The sequence below is a fragment of the Lemur catta genome, chromosome 1, assembly GCF_020740605.2.
Source record: "Lemur catta isolate mLemCat1 chromosome 1, mLemCat1.pri, whole genome shotgun sequence".
Lineage (NCBI taxonomy): Eukaryota > Metazoa > Chordata > Mammalia > Primates > Lemuridae > Lemur > Lemur catta.
Genome location: NC_059128.1, coordinates 44,813,136 through 44,834,028, shown reverse-complemented (window position 1 = coordinate 44,834,028; position 20,893 = coordinate 44,813,136). Strand labels below are relative to the sequence as shown.

The 20,893-nt window shown below is 37.9% G+C and overlaps 2 protein-coding genes and 1 non-coding gene across 4 annotated transcripts in view; 1 reads left to right on the top strand and 2 right to left on the bottom strand.

Moving 5' to 3' along the window:
- Positions 1-4,127: 4,127 nt before the first annotated feature.
- Positions 4,128-20,893, bottom strand: part of L2HGDH (L-2-hydroxyglutarate dehydrogenase) — a 44,845-nt gene continuing 28,079 nt past the window's right edge. For both annotated transcript variants that reach the window (XM_045567540.1, XM_045567549.1), the window contains 4 exons: positions 15,119-15,286; positions 13,999-14,156; positions 12,256-12,387; positions 4,128-4,563 (listed from right to left, as the gene is read on the bottom strand). In XM_045567540.1, the coding sequence (XP_045423496.1) occupies positions 4,368-4,563; positions 12,256-12,387; positions 13,999-14,156; positions 15,119-15,286 (654 nt within the window). In that variant the 3' untranslated portion in view covers positions 4,128-4,367. The remainder of the gene's footprint in view (positions 4,564-12,255; positions 12,388-13,998; positions 14,157-15,118; positions 15,287-20,893) is intronic.
- Positions 13,423-13,484, top strand: LOC123631252. The gene has a single exon (XR_006733096.1). It is a non-coding gene; the product is annotated as a U7 small nuclear RNA (small nuclear RNA).
- LOC123649440 (developmental pluripotency-associated protein 4-like) lies at positions 18,476-19,511 on the bottom strand. The gene is given in 2 exon segments (XM_045567578.1): positions 18,476-19,246; positions 19,326-19,511. Coding segments are annotated over 2 exon segments (957 nt in total).

The window sequence follows — 20,893 nt, the reverse complement described above, 5'->3', positions numbered from 1 at the left end:
TATTCACTGATAATCAAACTTTAATTTGTTGATGAAATTCACATTTACTTTCTACTTAGGAAAAAATAGTGTGATCCTTTGGTGTGATCCATTGATGTGATCCTCTTATAAACTCCTGTTGCTACTCCTGTAAGCTATTTAAATAGCCTAGAATGACTTTCCAGATTCCCTTCAACCCTGTGGTTCTCACCTAGCATATCCATTCTTAGAATAAATGCCATCACTGTATGCTCTTTCTATAGGAAAGTACTATCCTCTCAATTGGAAATGCTGGTAGAACCTTGAAATCCTTAAATCATGTCAACCTTTCTAAAATAACATTAAATACTAGGCTTTTTCTTTCTTTAACTCCAGAAAACTTACCAAGTAATTTTTGAGAGAAGTCTAAACTAAAATTGTGTTCAGGCTGGGCGCAGTGGCTCACACCTGTAATTCTAGCACTCTGGGAAGCCGAAGCAGGTAGATTGCTTGAGCTCAGGAGTTCAAGACCACGCTGAGCAAGAGCAAGACCCCGTCTCTACTGAAAATAGAAAAATTAGCTGGGTGTCATGGCATGTGCCTATAGTCCCAGCTACTCAGGAAGCTGACGCAGGAGGATCACTTGAGCCCAAGAGGTTGCAGTGAGCTACAATGACTCCACTGTACTCTACCTGTGGCCACAGAGCAAGAATCTGACTAAAAAAAAAAATAAAACTACGTTAAAAAATTCATTAAAAGTACTGTAATGTAAAAATTCATTATAGGAGTGGGAGTTCACTCCTATAATCTCAGCACTTTGGGAGGTCAAGGCAGGAGGATTGCTGGAGACCAGGGATTCAAGATCAGCCTGGGCAACATAGTGAGAACTTGTGCCTACCAAAAAAAAAAAAAAAAAATTCACTACCAACCACAAAATTTTAACAAAGTAAAAGCAAAAAGCATCTTTATATCCCCCAATTCCAAAGCACAAAGTTGGACAACTTTTCCTTTTGGCCTATAATCAACATGCTTGGTTCTGAATGTTAGAAGAATCCACGCAATCAGAACTTTGTACATGTCCCAGCTGGAATGATTTATCAAGAATCTAAGAAAAAAGCAATCAAAGGCATCCTGGGAAAAAGCAATTGATATGTGGCCAGTGTGGTTTGGGAAGCCTGCCCCAATCCTACTCAGATATCCAAAAACTGCCCTAGTTCATAAACTGATATCCCTATAAGATACCTCTTATATTCCCAGTGGACAAATTTAAGTAAATTAAATCTGAAAGGCATAAAAGAAACCACCACTACTGTAGCCCTTTCATTCTACTCCTCACTCTTTCAGAACAACAAAGTTAAAAGAGTTTATTCTTATGATACAGTTTTAAGCAGAACTTAGCTGAAAGTCAAGGTTCTCTAGTGGGAGAAGTCCCTCTGTTAACACTGTCCCTCAGGTCTTTCCCTAAATTAAAAGTTGGGCTCCCTGGGCAATCCAAGGCATACCATCACACACCTCTCTTGCCACATCTAAAAGGTAAAATTCCTCATTTTATCCAAAGAACAAAAGAAATAAGGTAACTCTGATGTGAAACCCTTTTCTTAGCAGAAAATAATAGCACTTAACAAAAAGAACACAATCATTTCTAGGATTTGAGGCCAGAAAAGTACAGTTGGTTGGTGTCAACATTGTTCTTCCTTTCAGGGCTTCAAGGTTTTATTTTCATTCTTAAACTCTTTAATGGGTATAAACTATTTGAAAACATCTCTAAGCATCTTTTGCTCTATCACCCACCTCACCCTGTCCTTGCACCCACCCTTCCACCTTAAATACTGATGAAGAATTTCAAAAACTCTCTATGTGTATTAGAAAAACTTAGTGACTGACTTCACAATTGCTCCTCAAAATGTTTACAAGATCTTTAGATAATAAATAGTGTATGCTCAGAAAGATGAGGAAACATGGACCAAGAAGTCTAGACACAGGTCAAGGGCCCCAGAGGACAGAGCCAGCCCTTAAGCAGTATAGACACCATGTCTCCCATGTTCACAAGGATAGCTCACAGGCACAGCCATCAGGGTTGGGCAGCCTCCAAAAGCAGGCCGGACAAACTCCCATATGTCAGGGCCTGGCAGTATACACCACTCTCACCAGCATTCTTTGAAGAAAGTTCTAAGAGTTAAAGTTATTCCACAGGCTAGTAGGCAGATTTCCAAGTGGCCTCAAGGGAAATGGAACTCTGCCAACAGTAAAGACAACTCCCCAAACAGTGCAAACTCTGAAAGGATCAAGGGAAGGACTTTGATATATGTATGTATGGGTGGATAAAAGTGTTAAGTGATGAAACACCAAAAATGTAAATGCTCCACTTTTTACTTAAAATATAAACTACTCTACCTCATTGTTATATATGCACAAATACAGAAATGTTTTCATTTTTTTAAAGATTGGTTGTGATCTAAAGAAAACAGTTTATGTTTTACACACAGAAAATTTATTTGAGTAAAAGTTTTTACAGAACTAAAAAATACGTTCTCCACAACATCAAAGCTCATTAAAATATTTTAATATTAATATACATTTTCTTCTCTCAAAAATACACAAAGCCTTTAAATATTATATCAGTATTAAACAATAAAATCCTATGGAAATAAATATAAAATGTTTTACAACCTACATATTCAGAACACTTTCAACAAATTTTTCACTTGTATTTTTGGGGGGTACAGCACAGACTTGAATGGAATGAAGATTGCTTCAGTTAGGACAGTTATTTTTGAAATTTCAGTTTTTCACAGCTTAGTATGCATGTAATCTTACTGTTGATGAAATAAAGAATTATAAAACTTTCCATCTCTTAGTAGTCTTGTAATGGAACAGAAAAATATCCTGTGTGTTGCATTTCTTCCAGGAATCAGCTGTTATGAAAAACCATTAGGCTTGTTTCTTCTGTGAATGATTTCTGAATCCTTTCAATACAATCATCCCAAGTGTTAAATAACTGCCTACTCTATTTACCTAGGATGTGTACTTCTTGGACATGAGCTGATGATACGTAGACCTTCAAATTAATGGATGAGGTAGCTCAATCAATGTAATCACCAAAACTTGAAGTGAAAGGAAAAGGAAGAAAACAAAATTTTTCCCATCAAGAAAATCCCACATCTTTGTGTGATCACTAATCACACAGCTTTGGAGAGATAATAGGAAAGAAAAAAATGAAGAGTAGAAGATGAATACTGAAAGGTGAAAATGCCTCATCTAAATGTGGTTCTGTAACCAAAGCTCCCCAGTCAGGTCACCACAATTTCATTCACATTGCTATTTTTCAACTTTCTAAATTATAAGAATCAATTCAACAGATATCACACACATACAGTATGGCACTGGGAACCAACTTAAAATTTTTATGAATTACACATAAATATAAGGCACTTTCGCGGTTTATAAAAGTGAATGCCTCAAAGTTAGATATTTACCAAAAATGGAGAAATATCCATATAAAAACTTACAGGAACCCTGAAAAACCAAGTAGGTATGAATCATTAGTGATCTTAGCCAACATTTTGAGAATCTTAGTGTGACTACAGAATGGAGATACAACAGATAAATAACTTTTTAAAATTACAGACTTCTATATATCCATGTCAGGATTCTAAAACTGCTCTCATAAAAACCTATCAGTTCTAAGTTCTTTTAGTTTCTCAACTACTGAAGACCAACGAGTAGGCAACAACCACTTATAGTATATTGCTGTCTAGATTTAATGATTCACCATACCACATCAGTTATAAAGAGACTGAGAATAATAGAGGCTTCGAGTTTGTTTTACAAAGTTATTTCTTACAAATGTTATAGCTATGACAGAATCTTACTCAAACCACTTAAAAATGTGAAATTTCATGTGTTTTCTTGAAATCAAGAATTTTTAATTTCCAAAGACAAATATTATTGCTCTAAATAATGCAAGCTTTTCTATGAATCTTCAAAATTAAAAGAACAAAACTTACACTACATTTTCTTGTCTAGGAGAGACAAAGAGTTTAGATTTTATAAATCCAAAAGCTGATTTAAGGGAATAACGAATATTTTATGCCATCTTTCCCCAAATTCTAAAAAAGTCAAATGTTCTCTAGATCATGGTTGGTAAGGACAGGTCATTAACAAAGTGAGGGAGTCAGGACAGATACAACTGTATCTTGCCTCTTTATTCACACACACAAAAAAAGAGTATGGACTTTTATTTTTAAAAAATTATTACCTCTATGTTATATCATTTTAACAACTCAGTGATTATCTTTGACCTAAAAATGAGATTTTTAAAAATTATTTTCTTAAAAGTAAAGAACACAATTAGTACATTCTTGTTGCTGACATGAAGATTACAATGCATACCTAGCTCCTTTCATTATTTACAATTCAAATCTTTGTTGTACTTCATCCACAATCATTTCAGAAATTGCAATGGAAGAAGTGGCAGCAGGGGAAGGTGCATTTCTCACATGAAGAATGCGATTTCTGATATCCCCAACTCCTCCATCAAATACAAAATCTTCTACCAGATTTCCATCTCTGTCCAGAGCTTGGGCTCTTACTCCTGCTGGACCTCTGCAAAAGCAAGAGTGACAGTCAACTGACCCAAAGACATAGGACACTTTACAAGTCAGTGGTTTTCAAAGTGTTCTTAAAGCAAGGAAGTCTTTATTCTTCTAAATGTACAAGTATGTGGAAACACAATAGGTTTGTGTTTAGCCAGACTTTCAGTTGTAGCCTGTCAAACCTATACCATTAGCCTAGAACATAATGCTTATTATATAACACTATAACAAATGCTTATCAAATAAATACACAAATACGTAAGTTATTTATAAAAGTCTGTTCTTTCCAAAAGTAAATAAATCCACACTTAATTAGAACAGATGCATTTTTTAAAATTTATATTAATAGAATGAATTTATTATAAAAATCAGTCAATGACAACAGAAGCTTCTTCTGATTAATACAAAGCAATGAAGGCAGGGGTTGTACATTTCAGTTGCATTCCTATATCTATTTATTTTTATATTTTGCTTTGATTATACACTATTAAAATCTATGGAGAAAATATTTGCAAATGGTAACAAGCTCTTGTTTTGTAGTTTGTTTTTATTTTTAAATAGTTTACACTTTAATATCAGGATCATCTTCAACTAATTAAAGAGAGATGATAGGAAAAGTATAAAAATGATAAATTTTGCGGCATGTTACTATAATAAACCTTTATTATTTAAAGTTCTATTTTATAACATTTGAGTTCACATATTAGATTTTGGGGGTTTCTTTTTAATAGTTAAAATTTACAGATGAAAGTTGAATCAAATGCTTTTGGAATCCAAAGCATCTCTTTGAAACTGTTCAAGGAAGCCTAGAGTAAAAAAGTCTATCTTATATATACCACCAAGACTCAAGAAATCAGGCAACAATATTAAACATTTTTTATTGATTCTGGTAAGTACTTGCAGAAGATACAAAGAACGATGTAAGGGTACTGCCCTCTAAGACCTTAGCCAGGCTAAAGAGAGATGATAATAATAATAATAGCTCTTATTTACCAAGTGCTTACTCTGTGTTAAGAATTATCTCACTTAATCCTCAGGACAACTCTAAGAGGCTGATGCAGTTAATATTTAACAGCAAAAAAAAAAAAGAAAAAGAGAGAGAGAGATTAAGTAACTTGCCTGAAGAATCATACAGCCATATTGTTCATTTATAGAGAGGTAAGTAAGAATTATAAAAACAACTGTGAAAGGTTGTATGATAAAGGTTAGTAATCTTCCCTATAGAATCCTTCAGGGAATTTGCACAGGAGATTTTTGAGCTGTAAGAATTTCCAAATAAGAATCAGATATATCACTTAGAATACAAAAAGACAGAACAAAGGGAACTGAAGTCTAAAATTTCTTAGGGTAAGGATATATCAGTTTATCAGCCCGTGTGTGGTCCATTTTGTGCATTCTTTATTTATAGCTTATCTCAACTCATCAAAGCAGCATTTCTCCCCTCTTTTGTTAGAAAATGCTGATGTTGCTATTAAGAGTGTCTCCATGTTTGAGCTTTGCTGTCCCTCTCTTTGTATCTGGCAGAAAACCAACATGTTGGGGATACACAGTGGCATGACCAGCCACTGATGTTCAGTGTTCAATGTAAAACTTGCCACTGTACTGAGGTTCTGTCAGCACATTCCCCTGGCTCCTTCTAAGCATACAGAAATTAATACTGATTAACCATAATTAAAAATGTCTACACTTATTTCCTTTTTTTTTTTTTGAGACAGAGTCTTACTCTGTTGCCCTGGCTAGAGTGCCGTGGAGTCGGCTACACTTATTTCTCTTACAAACACAAATTATGTTCTCAATGCCCCCTAAACTTTTGTCCAAGTGTTCAAAACCCTATAATCCAAACTAAAAAATACTCATAAAATGTTTTTTTTAGGATCTCACTTTAGTTTAAACCAAAATGGTTAGTAACATAAAATGTTTAAATTATCAAATTTTTCATATTTCCTTTTCACTACTTAAGGGAACTTCAGGGTTTTTCTTCTCAGGACTAGATATAGGTTTTCCCCTCAGAACAGCTCAAGGTAAGAATTCTCATTTGAAATCTCATGCATGCCTGTAGTCCCAGCTACTCAGGAGGCTGCGGCAGGAGGATCCCTTGAGCCCAGCAGTTTAAAGTTATAGGGAGCTATGAGCATGCCACTGTACTCCAGCCTGTATGACTGAGCAAGACTCCATCTCTTAAAAAGAAAAAAAAAAAAAAAAAGTCGAAATCTTAGGTAAGACAAACCATTAACTATCTTGAGGGCAAAGACAGTATCGACACCACTACCTCCACCCCCATGTCTAGATTTGTGTCTTCAACTCAGTACGTATTCAGTAAGGCTAGAAACTTTTAGCTTTAACTTTTAAATTTTTTAACTTCTAAATTTTTCTTTTAATAGACAGGGTCTCACTCTGTTACCCAGGCTGGCCTTGGACTTCTTAGCTTAAGTGATCTTCCACCTCATCCTCCTGAGGAGCTGGGACTATAGGTGCTTGCCATCACACCTGGCTAACTTCTAATTCTTTTAACTTTTTTTTTTTTTTTTTGAGACAGAGTCTCACTCTGTTGCCCGGGCTAGAGTGCCGTGGCGTCAGCCTAGCTCACAGCAACCTCAAACTCCTGGGCTCAAGCAATCCTCCTGCCTCAGCCTCCCGGGTAGCTGGGACTACAGGCGCTTGCCACCATCCCTGGTGAATTTTTTCTATATATTTTTAGTTGTCCAGCTAATTTCTTTCTATTTTTAGTAGAGACGGGGTCTCACTCTTGCTCAGGCTGGTCTCAAACTCCCGAGCTCAAATGATCCACCCGCCTCGGCCTCCCAGAGTGCTAGGATTACAGGCATGAGCCACTGCGCCTGGCCATCTTTTAACTTTTAATTCTATTTTAACAATGGAAAGAACAACTGACTCAGCAAATTAATATCTGCAAATTCAGCTACATTTAATTTAGTCTAATATATAGAGATCTGTAGCCATATATTTTGCTACATTTGTAGCTAAATTTAATGGGAATTTACATCCTAGATGCTTACGTATATGCAGAAACAACAGGTGAATGTGTAACTAATTACATTGATGCATATCGGAGAAGTCCTGTATTGCATTATTGTCATATGGCAGGCATATGGCAGGCGTACACCATAGGCTAGGGAAACAGCTATGAAAAGTTACAACTAACACCTTTGGTCAGTCCCAAATAGGACAATCTAGTATTCATAAAACTCTACTGCTAATCTAAAAATACAAGTCCACATGAGCACATTTAAATTGGAAGTGGTGGTAGAGAGAAAGTAAATAATTCCAACTTAATTTCCAAATACCAAAAAGGGGTATTCTTCTTAAATTTTTTATTATTATGGATACACAACAGTATCCCTCTCCCAAGAGAGGGATATTTTTGTTACTAATCTTCAACTTAACTGGATTATGAAAAGAGAATGTGGTTTTGATATAGCCAATTTTTGAATTTTATTGAGAACCTGGTTTAGAGTTTAGGACAATTTGAGGTTTTGTAAATATTCTGTGAGGGCTTAAATAATACCAGTATTCTATAATAGGGGTGGAGGGATTTGATCTACAGTGTTTTCATTGTGTTATTCTAACATTTTATCTGGTTAATCCATCTTTTATTGACAGACATATCTTAAAATCATCCACCACAACTGACGATTTGTTTATTTCTGCTTGCAATTATATCCTATGGGAGGGGCTGGGTTGAAGGTGTCTCCCTCCACAGAGGTTTTATATTTGCTTCTATTACCACCCTGAGAGTACTTTCATTTACTTGTTCAATGGAAAATTTTAAACATGTATAAAAGTAAAAAGAACAGTATAGTGAACTCTCATGTATATATTACCCAGTTTCAACAACTATCCATACACAGCCAATCTTACTTCATCTATATATCCCCACCCAACATCCACCTCTCTCCATTAGATTATTTTATTTTTTAAGAGAGTCTCACTATGTTGCCAAGGCTGGACTCAAACTCCGGGGCTCAACTGATCTTCCCACCTCAGCATCTGAAGTAGCTGGGACTACAGGCATGCACCACTGTGCCCCACTGGATTATTTTACAGCAGACTCCAGATGGCATACCATTTCACTTCAGTGTCTATTTATTTTAAAAGGATTCTTAAATAATAATAGTAAACTAATGATTGCTTAGTATCAACAATATTCAGTCCATGGTCAAATTGCCCTGATTTTCACTCTGTCTCTATTAGAAGAATTTACTTAAAGTAAGAAAAGGAGGAAAAGGAAAGGGGTGAGGTGGGGGAGCGGAGAGAGAGAGAAACAGTTGGTTTGAAGCAAGATTTGAACAAGTCTGGGTCCACTTTTTAAGTTAATTTCTCAGTTTATGGTTCCTAAACCAAACTGGTAGTATAAATTCAAACTCTAAGCACTTGTGAAAGAGTCTAGATTTTTAGGAAAATTCCTTCCATTCCTCACCCTCAAGACCAAGTCAGACAAAATTCCTTGACACTTTCTGGTGCCACAGGGACTTTTTTCTAGACTTCCTTTTCACAGAGGGTATAGCCTTTTAAGAGTCCCTGGCTGTATGCTGGGGTCTTGGTTCCAACTTTTTACCTTGTATAGACCCAAGGCCTCTTTTCCAGCACTTGAGTGGCAATTAAAAACAAGTCCCTAATATTCTATATCTTGTTTTGTGTGATGGAGATGAGTTTATACAATTGTCAAAATTTATTGAGCACTTAAGGTCTGCATATTTTATTTTAGGTGAATCACACATCAATTACAAATATAACTTGGGCCTCTCAATTATTAAAATCTGCTAGCAGATCATCTCTACCTCCAGGCCAGCATCAGCACCGCCTCCTCTTAGTACGTGAGTTTTCAATTTGCTCTTTGTTTTTTGCTCCTGAGATGCCCCTTACATTCCTGCAGTCTCAGCTATATGTATTTCAAGGATGTTTATTGTATTTCTCCAGACTCTTAGTATTTTGTAGTGCGAGAGTTACCAAATTCTCTATGGTGGTTCTCACACAAGAGAGATTTTGCCCCCTAGAGGACATTTGACAATGTCTGGAGACATTTTGGGTTGGCACAACTAGGAGAATGGGTAGCGGCCAGGGATAATGTTAAACATCCTCCAATGAACTGGACAGTCCCCCACAACAAAGAACTATTTGGCCCAAAATGTCAATAGCACCAAGGCTGAGAAACTCTAATATAGATCCTCCTAAGCCATTACAACTTTGTTGGAGAAATGTTTTGCTTTTGCCTTTGCATTTCACATTGATATAGCCTAGTTATCACTAGTTATGAAAACATCTTGCCTGAAAGTTTACTCTAGAATTCCCCAAAGAAGATATTTTCCAAAATGAAGTTTGCGAAAAAGGGAGGATTGTGACCTCCATGTCTTCATCTTTTACATCCTTACATGCTAACAGATACAAACTGCAGTTAGATTAACACATCAAAATTAATCACAGAATACATTAAAGGAGTATAGAGCTAAAATTAAAAGCCTTAGAGACCATAATTTAACAGTAAGAAGTTTGTATACTAATGCATATATTTGATAGATTTTAACTTTACATTACAATCTAATGTTCACCAGCAAATTATTGCCTAAAATGCTTTGGCTAAGCTACGAGAAGTCAGGCTAGATGTCCTATAGTGGTTAATGAAACTTAAGGACACCATCCTGAGCAACACATCCCACTGAAAGGATTGCTTCAATTATCTTTTACTATCTAGAACTGCTTAATATGTTTCTGCTGCAATACTGATAAAACGGTTTTAATACACTGGTTGCAAGGCAAATGAGACAAGACAGGACTTGGGCGTCAAGCTGTGGAAAAGTCTATTAATTTTATTATTATTGAATATTAACATTTCAGGCATATAATAAATTATAGAGAATAACATACTGACCACTCATTTTCTTACCAACCAGCTTAAGAAATAAAGCATTACCCATCAGACAGAAGCCCCTGTGGAACTCTCGGGATCCTGTTCCCTTCCCTCCTCAGAGGTAACCACTCTCCTGAATTAGGTGTTTATCACTCCCATGCTTGTTTTTATTTTCACATTAGATGTACAATCCATAAACAATATTTGGTATTATTATGGCTATTTTTAAACTTATATAAATGGTATCAAACATATATTCTGCATCTTCCTTTCTGTTATCAGTAATTTCCTGCATTTAATAGCCACAGGAATCAAGAGAAGGAACAAATGGAATTGCTGAATGTATTCAGGTTCTCTGTCTCTAAAGAAAAAATCATCTGTGATTAGGTTGAATTTGTCCCCAAATGCACCTGCCTACTGTGCTGTACCATTTTCTGCTATATGCCAGTGAAACTGGTAACTGAAATTCATACCCTTATACCCAGAGAGAGTGGTCACTAATACCCACAAGCCCGAAGTCCAGTTCTACCATATGAAATCCAGTGGTCTAAAAGTTTTCCTTAGGCTTCTGTGAAAGGGTGCTAATGGAATACAGGCAGTGAATTCATTGCAACTGTTTCTACACAGATTCACTATGCCCACCTAGTGTGTCTTCCAAGAAATATTAATAGCAGTAATAGAGACCAGATTTGACCAATCTATTTTTAGATATACAACATCACAAGTCTGTTAAAGTAGACCACTGAAAACATAAAAGCCTTTATAAGAAAGGAAATAATGTCTAGATATTTTTATCCCTTTCATTTTGGAAGGTGAGTAGAGGGGTAAAGGAGATAACAGTAAAAGCATTAGCTGGCTTTTCATAGTTCTTCTAAGGATTCAAAGAGGCTGCTCTTACTATGATACATTAGAGTAAGATTTAAACCAGGACACTCCCCTAAGGGAGACAGCTGACGTTATTGCTCTCTTCCCAAATACACAGTCAAGCCTGCTGACATTTTATACCAGGCTAGTTCAGCAGCTGTTACAGAGAAGGCAGATATTTAGTGCTCTGGGGATTCATGGGAGGATGGATTGTAAATGCCTCAAAGTATACTACTGACTAGTCCTAACAAATGGCTTGTTCATGGAAAAAGGTGAACACTAAAAAAGAGAGAAAAAATAGGCTTGGGTAGTATTTAGGATAATCTACAGATCAAGTCCAGGAAATCTTTTATCTCTAAGAAAAAAAGATGTAAGTTTACCCTTACATAGCCCTGTACCCTGTAGCAAGGACTTAGATCGATTGTTACCACTGTTTCCTACCTCTGTCCTGCAAGTAGAGTCCCTGAGGGGAGGAGGGCCTGAGAAAGAACAAAAGAAGTAGAGAGAAAGCAAGGAAACATGCCACATCTAGGAGTGTATTTCGAAAAGGTTTTAAGAATCAATCAAAATATAATGTTTTAATGTGTTTATTCCCTAATTAGTTAACACAGTGATCAATGATCTTATAAAGAATTAAAGCCAAAATCACAAAAATGGTGAGGGATATTTTTAAAACTTCAGGCAAAATGTTTTTATCATGAGTGACAGCTAGATACAAAGGTTACGGTGGCATCACAATCAAGCTGCAATGGTTATTTCAGTTTAGAGCCGCAAGGTGGTCTAGATAATTACAAATGGGCCAGCACTAAAGGCCATGGTACAGCAACGGCCTTCTTTTGGGAAAGAGGGAGCAAACCAAGATTCAGGACACACTGATTGACTATGAAACTGTGTTTACTAATCACCAAGTCAGACTCACCACTCAAGTTCACCTAGGTCAGGACTGTATTTACAATCCTTATCATTATTCCTTACCTAAGTATATCACCGATAGTGATTTCAGGGATGAATTTTTGAAGGTACTTCACTGTTGCACCAAGAAAACAGGCTTTATATATTTCATTAACTCCATAGGAGAAATTCTGGGATGCCAGTTTAATTAAGCCACTGAAAATAGAGACAAAAATCTTTATCAGAGAAAGGAATTCTTTATTACTATAAAACACCTTTACAACTGTTGGATTTTTTTTTTTTTGGTGGCATCAGAGAAATATAGGCAAAGTCAGAAAAAGTACAGATTAAAAGCAAATCAACTTTTGACCAATATCAAAAGCAAATGTCATCAACTCAAGAGGTAAACATCTTCCAAACTCAAATTCCCAAGGAATGCTTGTTTCAAACTGGGATTCTATAAAGCCTGCCAACATCAAGGTTTTCTAATGCAAACATTACATGCTTTCAACACACATAAAAGGCATTAACAGACCTTTTCTTTTTGCGGGGGACAGGGTCTCACACTGTCTCCCAGGCTAAAGTGCAGTGGGTATAATCACAGCTCACAGTGGCCTCAACTTCCTGGGCTCAAGGGATCCTCCTGCCTTAGCCTCCTGAGTTGCTGGGGGCATTAATAGATATTTCAATCAGGGCATGAAACAAGTCTACCATACTTTTCCTTAGTCAACCAGAGGTAAGATATTTTAGTTGTGATTCTAAGTGAGACTCTGCAGAGCCTATGAATGTATGTAATTTTACGTGTACACACATGCTGGGAAGCCCCATCCCAAACTTTCTGTTTCAGAATCTGTGGAAGATGAAACCCAAGTATAGCTTAAAAAGCATTCTGATGATTTTGACACGAAACCCTCTGGAGATGAACATTGCCAAAACTACCAAATAAAATACATCATTATTTTTTTTTTTACAATAGTAAAGAATGTGCATCCTAGGTCAACAAAATCGTACTGTTAGTTTACAAAAAAAAAAAACCACAAAAAACTTTGGTCATCAGTCATTTCTCCAGTGACTTACAAGATGTTTGTGTTCAAACTGTTAGGTTAACAATATAAGATTTGGATTGCAAGATGTGTGAATGGCTCTTGGCCTTACTTTATTTTTAACCAAGACATCACCCTGGCTCATCGGAATTTTCTTAAAGTAGTTAAAACATTATGCTTATTCCACAAAGCTCTTAATTTGAATTAATAGTGTTTCAGCTCTTTTAGAATTTGTCTAGTGGGTTTTCTGGTTTTCACTGGAAGACCCAAAAATAACAAATAAAAATAAATAAATTTGGATTAATAAAAACTCAATATAACAATCATAAATATGAGGATTCACTCAGTAAGTAGAATACCAAGAAAGACAAAATTTCCCACATTAAAATTATAAGCAAGGCCAGGTGTGGTGGCTCACGCCTATAGTCCTAGCACTTTGGTAGGCCAAAACAGGAGGTTTGCTTGAAGCCAGGAGTTCAAGACCAGCCTGAGCAAGAGCAAGACCCGTCTCTACAAAAAACAGAAAAAATTAGCCATGCATGGTGGCACACACCTGTAGTTTCAGCTACTCAGGAGGCTGAGGCAGGGGGGGAACACTTGAGCCCAGGAGTTTGAGGTTGCAGTGAGCTATGATGACACCATTGCACTCTAGCCTCAGCGACAGAGTAAGACTCTGTCTCAAAAAGAAAAAGCACATCCTGTAGGAGCTGGATTTTGTGGGGCAAATAAATAAATAAAAATGTAAGCACATAAAATCATTTTTTAAAGTAAATAAAGTTGTTACCTATTTATAATTATATCCATAACATCTCTGGCATTGAAGTCAAAGGGTCTGTAACCTTCCCGCTTAAAGGCAAGAACTGCATTAGGCCCTAGCCAAATATTGCCATCCATCCTTGGTGTGAAGTGAACTCCTAGGAAAGGAAACCGGCTATCTGGGACCTATGGATGTAACACAGCAAAGAACTATTAGCCCCATTTCTCATTTCATTTTATTATAGATGCAAACATTTAATTGGTAATACAAAACACTTTCTTCTCATGCATATAATTTACACTGTGAGTTATACACAGATATACTTTTCTATTAACAAGTTTGTACTTAGAAATGCCACACAAGAAACACTGATGCTGTGGATGCTTGGACACTAATATATACTGTCCCAACTATCCATCTTTCTGGGTAAAGAAAAAAAAGGACAAACTGTCCTATTTCAGGTTATTCTCTCTCTCTCTCCTACAACAAGGGATGTCTGTGACTGGCAAGTAACATGAGAACTGCCACAAAAAAACACCCATTCATAGCACAGGCTTTTGCAAAATGGGCAAGTATGAGGTTCAAACACATGAAATTCATGTTTTAGCAAGGTAAAAAGATCGAACAGCTGAATATTGACTATTTCACTGGTTTAACCTCATATATTTTAAGAGATTTCATTCATTCCAGGGTAGTTCCAGACAGAAGAATGAACTCTTCATTTAGACACTTCTGCCTTGTACTCCCTGAAACTACAGAATGGCCACATCCCTTTTCTGCACCCATAGACAGTGAACTGAGAAAGAGGGTTGGGTATCTGGGAATTTCATCTGGGAAAGTTTTCTTATGAGTGCTCCCTCCCACGGAGAGGAGGAAGAATCTGGTTAAGAAACCTTAATATACTTCCCACGGTGCGCTCATGCTTTCTGGAGACATGTACATGTGGGCAATTAATTATAATTTAATAACTATGATATCAAGATAAAGATTTAGGGATTTAAACATACGAGAAACAGATGAAATGCTTACACAAACAGCCCTTCAAAATGTCTCTTACTTTTGACCCAGGTAAAAGTTTTTGTTTTCATTCCCTTTATGCCCATAACCAGCTTGAGAAGAGTGAGAAGGCAGAAGTCTCACTACCTACCGGATAAATATTTCCTTTTACAAGATAGCATTTTTCTGGCTTCAAGAGCAGGTAATCTCCCCGGAATGGTACAATCTGAGGATCAGGACTGCAGCCACTCAACTCTGAAATTCGGTCTGAGTAAAGTCCCGCACATGTCACAACATACTGACATCGAATTTCCTCTCCCTAGCGCAAAATAAAAGAACAGTGATTTGTACAAAGGAATAGAATAGGTCAAGAGCGGGAAAAACAGATGATAGAAAAGAGAAAAAAAGTACAGAAATGGACTTTTTTTTTTTTAAGAGACAGGTTCTCACTCTGTTGCCCAGTGACAAGATCATGGCTCACTGTAACTTTGAACTCCTGGGCTCAAGTGATCTGCCTGCCTCACTCAGCCTCCCAAGTAGCTGGGACTACAGGTGTACGCCACCACACCTGGCTAAGTTTTTTTTTTTTCCTCTTTTTGAAACAGGGTCTCATTATGTTGCCCAGTCTGGTCTCAAACTCCTGGGCTCAGGCAATCCTTCCACCTCAGCCTCCCAAAGTGCTGGGATTACAGGTGTGAGTCATCTCACCTGGCCAGAAATGGACTTTGTTCTAAAAGAGGAAATCCAATGCAGGTATTAACAAAATAAATTCTTCAGCATTTAGGTGGCAGCTAGAGACTTAGGGTAGTGGCATGCAGGAAGATGTCACCTTAAATTTTTATACTTTAAATTAGAGATAATAATTAGACCTAGCAAGGATATTTAATAAGCTATGCACACATACAGACCAACCTATTTTATTAGGACCTAGCAGGGAGCTTCTTAACTATTTGTTGTAGGAAGAAGCAAATTTCGTTTAGATGGCCTCCACCAATTTGGCCGCCTCTGTATTGCAGACAGCTTCTCCTGTTTTATCTGAGTAGTTACCCTATTATTCTTTTGTTGCTTTATACGCAATAGCCCTGCTCAATCCAACTCTAACCTACCTACCAACCAATTTCTCCTTCTCCTGATCAACATCTACTTTGCAACTAAGGCTACTTTAAAAATCTCACTCATTCAATTCACGTTTACTGAGAGCACACACTGCAGTGAAGGCTTGCTCTGGTGACTGGGAGACTGCTAATGTTAGGCTGTTGTGATTTGCCACAAATATTTTGTGATTATCATCTGCATGTTTTTTAGCTTCACCCTGCCAAGTTTAGCAAATTTGCCACCCTATTCCTAAACCATCTAACCCCACTGACCACCGTACTCTACTTACCATCTCCTTATTCTTACAGAGTAAACAACTAGCAACTCCTTGTTCTTATTTAGATTTTCTTCCCAGCCTCGGAGTTCTCATCTGTCTTAACATTTTCTTTCTTTCTACTTCTCACTGATTCAGCCTTACTCTATTGAACTATATTTTCATCTCTATATGCGTCCTATTTTTGCCCTTACTGGACAGTTAAGCCTCTTTTCAAGAATTATACATGTCACATTTTTGACAAAAATGAGATCAAACTTCTCCATAGTGAAGTCAAATTAGTTAGACTAAACCATGATAGTTTCAAGACCTTTGAAATCAAAAGGGCTATATCAGCAACAACAGAAAATGCCTTCGTCTAAACAGTTAATATCATTCCTTGTTTATCTAGAGTTATATACCAGAAGTATAAGAAAGATTTTTATGTGATATAAATTTACTAGTTCCTACTTAAAAGGTCAGTAGTTCTTTTGTTCTTGGAACATAAAATGCAATTAGGCTTTATGATAAATGTAAAGATAACAACGGAATTTGTAGAATGGTACCAGCATGCAATAAGCTAATAGTTCTCTTTAAAAAAACTCAAGCAACAGTTCCAAAGAAAGAAATTACTAAAAACTATCACAGGTCTCTGAAATCCTTTTATGCTATACATGAAAAACTAATTAAATTCAGTAACACATTAATTTTACTTCCAAACTGAAATTTAAGTAAACAATTGAATGATAGATTTGTTCAAACATAAACTTCTTTTAAAACAAAAACAAAAGCCATGTATCTCTATTGCTCTTTCATAAGTGAAACATTTTCTCCCCCATAGCCAATGTATAAATCTTTATTGAGCAAATCCTCTCCCCAAAAGTTTGTTTTAAAAATCCCTTTTCTGACAGGCATGGTGGCTGATGCCTATAATCCTAGCACTCTGGAAGGCCAAGGCAGGAGGATTGCTTGAGCCCAATAGTTCAAGAACAGCATGGGCAATATAGCAAGACCCCATCTCCACAAAAAACTAAAACAATTAGCCAGGTGTGGTGACATGCCCTGTAGTCCTAGCTGGATGGGAGGATAACTTGAGCCCAGGTGTTCAATGCTACAGTGAGCTATGATTGCACCACTGTACTCCAGCCTGGGAAACAGAGCAAGACTGTTTCTTAGGGAAAAAAAATTCCTTTTCTTTTATTAATATACCTCTCATAAAACCATTTCAATATAAGCAGACCTAAAAATTTTAATTTGTACCCCAAAACTATACTAAATGAAAATGTTGAACTAAAAAGCAACAGTTATAGTAACTATGGGGAAAATATATATCCATTAGTATGCGATGGGCCACTGCATATCTTCCATCACATGACACCACACTCTAGTTCCTTAGATAAGGGTGAGCACAGAAACAGATTTTTCTCCTTCTTTGCATGGAAACCCTGGTTGCTCTGCCACTTGGACCACATACTCAGCAGATCTGATGGTAACTGAAGTATCTGGCAGACAGTGACGTTTTATAGAAACTTTGGCAGGCCCCTAAGGGAAATCATAGCACAAAACTTTAGGATTTTGGAGGAAAGTTATACTACCCCCTGCAGATCACTATCCTCCTTTTGAGAAAGTGCTTCTAGCTTTGAGTGAACACCACAGGTCACTAAGTTACCATATGAACTACCCATTATTTTGTGTGTGTGTGTGTGTGTGTGTGTTTAGCCTTTATTCGAAGAAGTCCCAGGTTATTAAGAAAACTTTGAAAAATGTTTTGTAAATGAAGGACAGAAGTAACAGTCTGTCTTTGCTTTCAAATACTTACTACTACTTCTTCGCTCACCTCCTTCACAATGCTCGGTTGAATAAGTTAAGAGCTACTGAAGTCACTTCTATTTTAGAAGACCAAACATCTTGTAACGTGAATGACTTCTCTTCTGGCTAACTGGAATTAAAAGCAGTTTGTGAAGTGTCTCTGTAGTCCAACTCACGGAGCAGCAGGCATCACTAGGGGTCTGAGGATAACATCTCACCCCGCCAGTCCGCATGGCCTGTGAGCAGGTGTGCAGAGGACCAAAGTTCAGCTGTGGGTGGCACCGTGGAATCCACTGTCAAGCTTTTCTGCCATTAATTTACAATCATAGATGTGTCCTTTTTTCTGGTATTCTACTCCCATTGTGGACTTTTTATTAAGACCTTGTTCCTGTGAACACATGTGGAACACAACATGTTGTCTTCAAGATGTGGGGGTGGAAAATTGCAGGCAGGAAGCAAGAAGAGTGCACTCACTCTCCCTCCCTGCTTTTTGGGCACCCAAGCTTGTCCGGTATGGACTTGTAGGTGAACCCAACCATCTGTGTCTGCAGGGAGACTTCTCCCATGGACCACACACCACCTGACATCACAGTTCTCCTGTGGAGATTCCACTGCCTCTGAGGATGACCTGGCCCTTGCTGTAGTTCTGGCCCAGGAGGCCGACAAAGCCTCCGGGGCAGAAGTCGTCACCACAACTGCATTAACTCCCTCCAGAAGAGAGGCAGACTCTAGCGCAGGCAACCCCTCCTCAAGGGGAGGACCTACTGCAGGAAGGTCAGTCCCTTCACGACACACCCTTTGCTCTGAACTTTTCTGGGATGCTTCCTTCTTGTGCACATGTGATTTTCTTTGTGACGATACCCGGATCTTGGCCTCCTTCACTGTGCAAGGAATACCCTTTTGATTTGGATATGCATGCTCACACAATCGCCTATACGCGTCCAATTTCTGGCCTTTACTGCTTAGCTTTAATTGTTGGCACCAGGTCCGTACAATGTCCCGGTGCAGCAGATTAACTGGTGGCAGCTGAGAAGGTAAGGGAGGAATTGGTATCTTCTTTCGGGGTTTGGAATCGTCATTGTGTTCTGCTGCCTTCTTTCGGCAGGACTCTCCACTGTGTTTCTGTTCTTCCTGCTGCCTACACCTCTCACACACATTATCTCCATTCACTGAAGCCTTCCAGAACACACCTTCCTTATACTTGCCAGACATTTTTTTTTCGTTTGGTCCCCTTCTTCGTTGAGGTTCCCGGTAACACTGTGCTTTGTTGATTGGCAGCCTGCTGATCCTCTCTAGTTTCTGCTGGCTCTTGTTCAGAGTTAGAATGTCCACATTCCTCCCTGGACTTCTCTGTGGAGTTCTACTCTTTGCCTCTTGGATTTTCCATACTCAGAGAGACGTGGAGGTTGAATTAATTCATATGAACTACCCATTATTAACTGGATGTTGTCTGACTCATCAAGCCACAAAATTGGGTGTATACAGCAGCACTCCGTTATCAAGAGGAAGTACAATATATAAGATCAGGGTTGTACAGGTCCTGCAGGCACACATTAGTTGCAGAGGAAAGTGGCTCAAATTCCCACAACCCCTAGTCTTGCTAAACTGTCTCCTTCCTCTCAAACTGCCCCTAATGGCCCCCACAGGGAGTTCTCTATGATCAGCTGACCAAGGAAGAAAAAAATACAGGCCTTGTTTACAAATCTTCCACACAACAGTCTGGCACCACTCAAAAGTGAACAGCCAGAGACCCACTCAGAAGTGGTCCTAAAGGACTGTGGTGAAGGGAAATCCTTCCAGTGGGCAGATCTTTAAACATCACATCTGATGGTTTATCTTACCTAGAAGGAGAAATGGCCAGAGGTATGGCTCTACACTGCTTCATGTTCAATAACTAACGGTTTGGGCTGGGCGCGGTGGCTCACGCCTGTAATCCTAGCATTCTGGGAGGCCGAGGCAGGTGGATTGTTTGAGCTCAGGAGTTCGAGACCAGCCTGAGCAAGAGTGAGACCCCCATTTCTACTAAAAAAATAGAAAGAAATTATATGGACAGCTAAAAATATATATAGAAAAATTAGCCGGGCATGGTGGTACATGCCTGTAGTCCCAGCTACTCGGGAGGCTGAGGCAGGAGGATTGCTTGAGCCCAGGAGTTTGAGGTTGCTATGAGCTAGGCTGACGCTATGGCACTCTAGCCCGGGAAACAGAGTGAGACTCTGTCTCAAAATAAATAAATAAATAAATAAATAATAAAATAAAAATAACTAATGGTTTGGCTGGATGGTTGGGAAAAGGAGCTCTGGGAAAAAGGTATGTGAATGGACCATTCCAAACAGGCTCACAGTGTAAAAATATTTGAGTTCCATATAAATGCTCACAGAAGAGTAATCTTGGCCAAGGAAGATTTTAATAATCAGTAGAAAAAGATGACTTGCTCTGTGGATGTTAGTTAGCCTCTTTTCCTAGCACCCTGTTTTTACCTGATACTATCATGAACTAAACAGTTAGGGGAAAGGATAATCTCTTCAATAAATGGCACTGGGAAAACTGGATATGCAAATTAAATGTGCATAACTTTGCTTGTCAATTATACCTGAATAAAGCTGAAAAAAAATACGGTGGCAAGGATGGAGGTGATGCATGGCCTCAGCAACAAGGTCTTACTCACCAAAGCTGATCTGTCTACAGCCACAGCTGAGGGCTCAATCTGCCAACAGTAGAGACCAACATAGCAACTTATATGGTCCCTGGACTCCTTCCATCATAGAA